The sequence below is a fragment of the Echinops telfairi genome, unplaced genomic scaffold, assembly GCF_000313985.2.
Source record: "Echinops telfairi isolate 266 unplaced genomic scaffold, ASM31398v2 ScPeMD7_655;HRSCAF=1070, whole genome shotgun sequence".
In the NCBI taxonomy this organism is placed as follows: domain Eukaryota; kingdom Metazoa; phylum Chordata; class Mammalia; order Afrosoricida; family Tenrecidae; genus Echinops; species Echinops telfairi.
In genome coordinates this window covers 2,916,788-2,923,009 of record NW_022104553.1, presented here as the reverse complement: position 1 = coordinate 2,923,009, position 6,222 = coordinate 2,916,788, and the positions used below count along the sequence as shown (strand labels likewise).

Genomic DNA, 6,222 nt, shown 5'->3' with positions numbered 1-6,222 from the left:
AGAGAGTGAGTGAGTGAGAGTAAAAGTGAGAGAGTAAGAGAGTGAGTGAGAGAGTAAGAGAGTGAGTGAGAGTGAGAGTAAAAGTGAGAGAGTAAGAGAGTGAGTGAGAGAGTAAGAGAGTGAGTGAGAGTGAGAGAGTGAGTGAGTTAGAGAGTGAGTGAGAAAGTAAGAGAGTTAGTTAGTAAGTGAGATTGAGAGAATGAGTGAGTCGAAAAACTATTTCTATCAAACAAAAAGAATCCCAGGAAGTATTTCTCAGCTGAGCAGTTCATAAAAATTCTCTCTGGGCATGTCATCCCTCTTAATGTATAAGTAATGCATCTCGGAACTGTATTAAATTGTTTTAAAATGCAAAAATAAGCTAAGCCACAAAATTTGAGTTTCTAGTTAGTTCTTTTCTTTTTTTTAAGGTTCACTAGAAACACTGACATTAGAAGAGAATTCGATGCATAAATTGACACCATTTCAATATCTTACTACTGTAAAGGCCAGTACTGTAGATATATTAAATATCTAAATTTTTGAAAAATATTTTCACCTCTATTGAAATGACAGTGATTGATGTACTTAACTAAATACTGGGTATTCTGCCTTGCCTTCAAAGAAACCGCAGGAAACTAAATGTAAATCTATCATTAATAACCAACATGCCAATGCATTGTGGTAAAAAGACCATGGATTCTGGAGTCAGAAAACCCAGGGTCTACCCGTTCAACACCAGAGAGGTCAAACTGGAAATCACAATACCTACTTAGGAATAGGTGAGTATGAGAATTCATATGAACATGCTAATAAAACAAAAGTCATCACTTTAAATCTATTTATCTGCCAATGGTAGATTGAAAAAAAATCTCAGTAATAAAATATTTCACTGACATTAAGCTCTACTGCGTAATAATAGCCCATCCCAAATAATAGGAACTAGCTATCAAGCATATTTTTTGTTTAAACCTCACAACAATCCTTTGAGACAGGAACTTTTATTTTCCACCTTTTACAGTTAACAAAATGGAGGCACCTTTCCTTCCTAAGGTCACACATCAAAGGTGTAACTGGGATTGGAACCCAGGTGCTGGATACCATGTCTGTGATCTTCTTAGTCACTGCACTCTCCTGCTTTAATTATTATATATTTGCCCTGAGTGCCAATGATTAAATTCCACTCTGGAAACACTTCATTTGGCCACTTACCTTACCTCTCCTTGCTTCAAGATAAGCTTGCTCTTGAAATAGCCTTTTCAATCCCTAACGGTACCCACATTGCCTAGAACATTGCTGTTAGGTGCCACCAAGCTCATTATGACTCATAATGACCCTATTTATAGTAGAATGAAACACTGCCCAGGTCTGCACCATCCTTCTAATCGTTATGTTTGAGCCCATTGGGGCAGCCAATGTGTCAATCCATCTCATTGAAGGTCTTTTTCTTTTTCTTAGAATATTAGCCACGTCAATTCCCTTGCTCACTTCTGAATTTCCGTATTAAGGTGACTTTTACGCAGACCTCACACGGGTAAAACCCTCTGCTATCAATTGAAATCCCTTATTGTCAAGACTGGATAAATAAACATAGACGAGAACATTTAGGCTCTCTGTTAAACAGTACACTTTGTATAAGACCAATACTTGGCAGGTGCTCAATTATTGTTCCATTCTCCTCTAAATAATAACCTAAACTCACTGCCATGCAGTTGATTGTGACTCACAGTGACTCTCCATGGCAGAGTAGAACTGTGGGTCTCTGAGACTGCACGTCTTTACAAGAGGAGAACACTTTGTCTTTCTCCCACAAAAACAACTGGTGGTTTTAGAACTCCTGTCCTGTGGTTTGGGAGCCCAATGTGTAACTCACTATACTATGCACCCTTGGAGGCTGTAAGACACACTAAAGGTTAAGAACCAAACAGAATTGAAACCAGGTAATGTCTGAGAAGTGACCTATTATAGTGGTGATAAAATAGACTTTGGGCTAAGCTACTTTTCATATCTGGTTTTGCCATTCAAAGGAGCCATGTTAGTACTGTAAGTGCTCAGCTGCTTGTTACGAGATTGGTAGTTCAAATCCACCACCTGTTCTTCAACAGAAAGATGTGCCAATCTGCTCTCGTAAAGATTACAGCTCAGCACTATGGGGCTGTACTACTCTGGCCTGTCAAGTTGCTAGGAGTTGCAATAGACTCACAGGTAGGCAACAGGCTTAATCCTCAATATTTGTGTGGCTTTGGGTAAGTCACACTTGAAATTGTGCTTTAGTGTCCTCATCTGTAAAACAGGGAAAGTGACATTAGTACCTGCATTATAGGCCTGTGAGTGTTAAGTGAGTTAATACATTCAAGGAATTAAAAGAGTTCATTGACTAGTTTCTTCTCCCTTCAATGGAATGCTCAAACTCTATCAAAACCTCACTGTAAGGCCTAGCAAACTTTTAATACCATATACTGATTATATCTTTGATGTCTGCCAGACACTTTCAAAATGTAGGGGGAGTTTCCAAAATTTCCCAGGATTCACACAGTACCTTTTTTCTTCTAGTTGTTTGTCCTTGTAGTTTAAGTAGTTAACACATCTGTGTTTCGATTTATCTCACTAATTTGGGTTTTACAAAAATCAATATTCTCTTACCTGCTCTCCATGGTATTGGTATTCCCTTCATTTAGAGGATAACTCCATAACTGAAATAGGTCTCGTTTACTATTCTGATAATATAAACATCATGATCATGATTTTAGAAACTGTGTGCATTAAAAAAAAAGCCTTTAAGAATATGATGAACACAATCTCACCTGTTTTCTTTTCTGAGCTTTCTCTGACAAACTAAGTTCCAGCATCAGTTGGTCTACTGGAATTTCCAAACGGTTCTATAAAGCAGCAGAAGATTTTTAAATACATTTCTGTTCCTTAATCTTGTTCTGATTTCTTGTTCTAAGCAAGATCCTCTGATATTTGCTTTTATACATACCGAAATTGTTAGCTCATTACTGATTTAATCTGAACTTAATAGAAACCATTATAAATACTGCCATCATTAACTAATAAGCCTTAATTATCATTAAGATTTTCTTTATTTTATTAAAAGAGTCCTGGTGGCACAGTGCTTACAGTGCTTGGCTGCAAACTGAAAGGTTGGCAGTTTGAAGCCATCATCCATTTCAAGGGAGAAAAGCTTTGTAATCTGCTTCTGCAAAGATTTACAGGCATGGAAACCCTTTGAGGCAGGTTCTATTCTGTACTATAGGTTTGCCGTGAGTCAGCATCAACTCAATGGCTTGTACATCAAGACATCTGATGGGCTAAGGATTCTTCCTTTAGGCAATGAATAGAAAACACTATAATCACTATTGTGTTAATTTCCAGCTACAATATTCTTATATGAACAAGCATGTAGCCTTTTGGCTCTCTGCATGACGCCATGGCGGTTGGCAATAACAAGCGCCTTACAAAAGGTGGCAAAAAAAGGAGCTAAGAAGAAAGTGGTTGATCCATTTGCTAAGAAAGACTGGTATGATGTAAAAGCACCAGCTATGTTCAATATAAGAAATATTGGGAAAACACTAGTCACCGGGACTCAAGGAACCAACATTGCATCTGACGGCCTCAAGAGTCGAGTTTTTGAAGTGAGCCTTGCTGATCTGCAAAATCATGAGGTTGCCTTTAGAAAATTTAAGTTAATGACTGAGAATGTTCAGGGCCAAAACTGCCTGACCAACTTCCATGGCATGGACCTCATGCGGGACAAGATGTGCTCCATGGTCAAGAAATGGCAGACCATGATTGAAGCTCATGCTGATGTCAAGACTACCGATGGGTATCCACTTAGTCTGTTCTGTGTTGGTTTTACTAAAAAACGCAGTAATCCGATTCGGAAGACCTCTTATGCTCAGCACCGGCAGGTCCGCCAAATCCGAAAGAAAATGATGGAAATCATGACCCGAGAGGTGCAGACAAAGGACTTGAAAGAAGCGGTCAATAAATTGATTCCAGACAGCACTGGGAAACACACTGAAAAGGCTTACCAGCCTATTTATCCTCTCCATGATGTGTTTGTCAGAAAAGTAAAGATGCTGAAAAAGCCCAAGTTTGAATTGGGAAAACTCATGGAGCTTCCTGGTGATGAAGGTGGCAGTTCTGGAAAAACTACTGGTGATGAGACAGGTGTAAAAGTGGAATGAGCTGATGGCCATGGGCCACCAGTTCAAGAATCTGTTTAAAACTCAGACTTAATGTTGACAAATAAAAGATCTTATTGTGAAAAAAAGCATGTAAACAAATATTGATTTGCAGCCTTATATACTAGTAAAGGTTGTAAGTTGTAGAAGAACTCTAAAGAAATAAAATTTAAACAACTAACAAAAGGAGGGGAAATTTTTTTCCCTTGAAAACAATCCGCTTTGTGAATTAAACAGCAAACATTTCTCCTTACCTTGTTAATTATGCCTGAAAGAATGTATGTGGGGAAAAAAGACAGTTAGTAGTTCCAAAGGACTGGTGTCATCCAAAAGAATCCCCGTTCATAGACTGATTCCAGCATGTATATGCATACGTAGGAGTTCTTACCACCTGATGCACCATTCCTTCCCGGTGGGAAGTTTTTATTTTCAGGAACAGTTACTTCTGAATCGAAACTCCAGTGAGGTAAGTTCTAAAACAATATTTGTTTCAAAGTAAGCTTAAAGTGAAGAACACAAGAGACCTAAGTATATAATTTTACATGTCTTTTGGGTCAACACCACAACAAAGCTCCCTGACCACTTTCTCTCTCCCAGGACCACCAGCCTCCCCCTGAGGAACATGCATTGTTCTCTTACTCAATTTGCTAACACTTACTAGTCAGGTAATGGAAAGGCTTTTACAATAACTTAGTGTCATTCTCATTTTGTTAAAAAATAGTGGTACATAGGCTTTCCAAAAGGCCCTGTGAGGTATGTACCTGGCATACAGGGACACATTGACCAAATTTGCTATACCTGAGTACTATATCTGAAAACTGAAATGAAAAAGGATAAACATAAAGAAAATTTAAAAATGATAAGAATACCTACTATTTATGTTCCTGACATTGTGCACATTGTACATAAGGTGGTGAGGGTGGGCAGAGAATGGAGTTGTGTTGATGTGTGGGAAGTATTGTAATAATCTATTATGGAAAATGGAAAGGGAGAGCGATTATATTATTTTAAAAAGCAGGGTTTTTTTTTTAGGAATGAACTCTGATATGTTCTATTCAAAGTGATGAAACCTTTTGAATATTGAACTCTAAAGCTACACACAAATGAAACCTTAGGTATCATCTCCACACTAAGAAAGAACTAAAAAAAACCCCACTGTCATTGAGTCCATGCCAACTCACATTGACCCTACTAGATTGAATAGAACTGCCTTTGTGGGTTTCCAAGACTGTAACGCTACTGGAATAGAAAGGTCCCCATCTTTCTCCCAGGGAGTGACTGGTGGTTTCGAACTGCTGACTTTTTGGTTAGCTGCCCAATTTGTAAGAGCTACACCACCCTTAAATACAGTATGAGGTTCTAAGGAAGTATCTCTTTTATAGTAAGTGCTGTTGATACGGGAAGGGATTAGCCAGGGAGAAGGCATGTTATCTTTTTCTGGAGGTAATTGAAAATCAAATCAAATCTCTGTAGTGTGTTCCTAGGATTAGTGTCACCCAGTACAGTAACCCATGGTATCACCCTACCCCCTTCTCTCCTTCCTCCCAGTATGGACCTCCTCCCATACCAGACCAGAGAACTGTGAGCAATGGGAGCTAGGTCTTCACAGTGGCTGCTGCTGCTGCTGGACATTAAATTCAATTACATTTGTCATACCTCGTGAGAGATGTTTGATATTTGTAGATTGGTGGCACAATTTTCACCATTTCCTCTGCACATTTTGTTGTAGTTGTTCCTCTGTTTCTTTAAAATCCTACACAGGTGGCAAGATAGGCACATTTATGGGTAAGATATATTTACATAAAAGCTTGATCTTTGGTTTCAGTTTAAAGAGGAGTTAAGAACCTACTTAGACAAAAAGATGGAAGCAGGGGAAGAAAGTGGGGGAGTGTAAGAATTAAAGACAACAGAAATAATTACTGTTAAATATACACTTCTGCAAGAGTGGTGATCTACAAGTTGATGCATGGATAGACATGCAGGCTGAGTAGCCTTGGGAGGGAGAGTGGGATTATACCCAGGAATATATAGAGGTTTGACAGCGAACATATGTACA

At 38.6% G+C, this 6,222-nt stretch overlaps 1 protein-coding gene and 1 pseudogene across 1 annotated transcript in view; one reads left to right on the top strand and one right to left on the bottom strand.

Annotated features, from left to right (window-relative positions):
- Nucleotides 1-5,951, bottom strand: part of FAM217A (family with sequence similarity 217 member A) — a 9,306-nt gene extending 3,355 nt beyond the window's left edge. The window contains exons 1-3 of the mRNA XM_045292826.1: nt 5,823-5,951; nt 2,784-2,858; nt 2,623-2,696 (exon numbers count right to left, since the gene is read on the bottom strand). Of these exons, the coding sequence (XP_045148761.1) occupies nt 2,623-2,696; nt 2,784-2,858; nt 5,823-5,945 (272 nt within the window). The 5' untranslated portion in view covers nt 5,946-5,951. The remainder of the gene's footprint in view (nt 1-2,622; nt 2,697-2,783; nt 2,859-5,822) is intronic.
- LOC101639568 lies at nt 3,410-4,169 on the top strand (annotated as a pseudogene).
- Nucleotides 5,952-6,222: the final 271 nt, after the last annotated feature.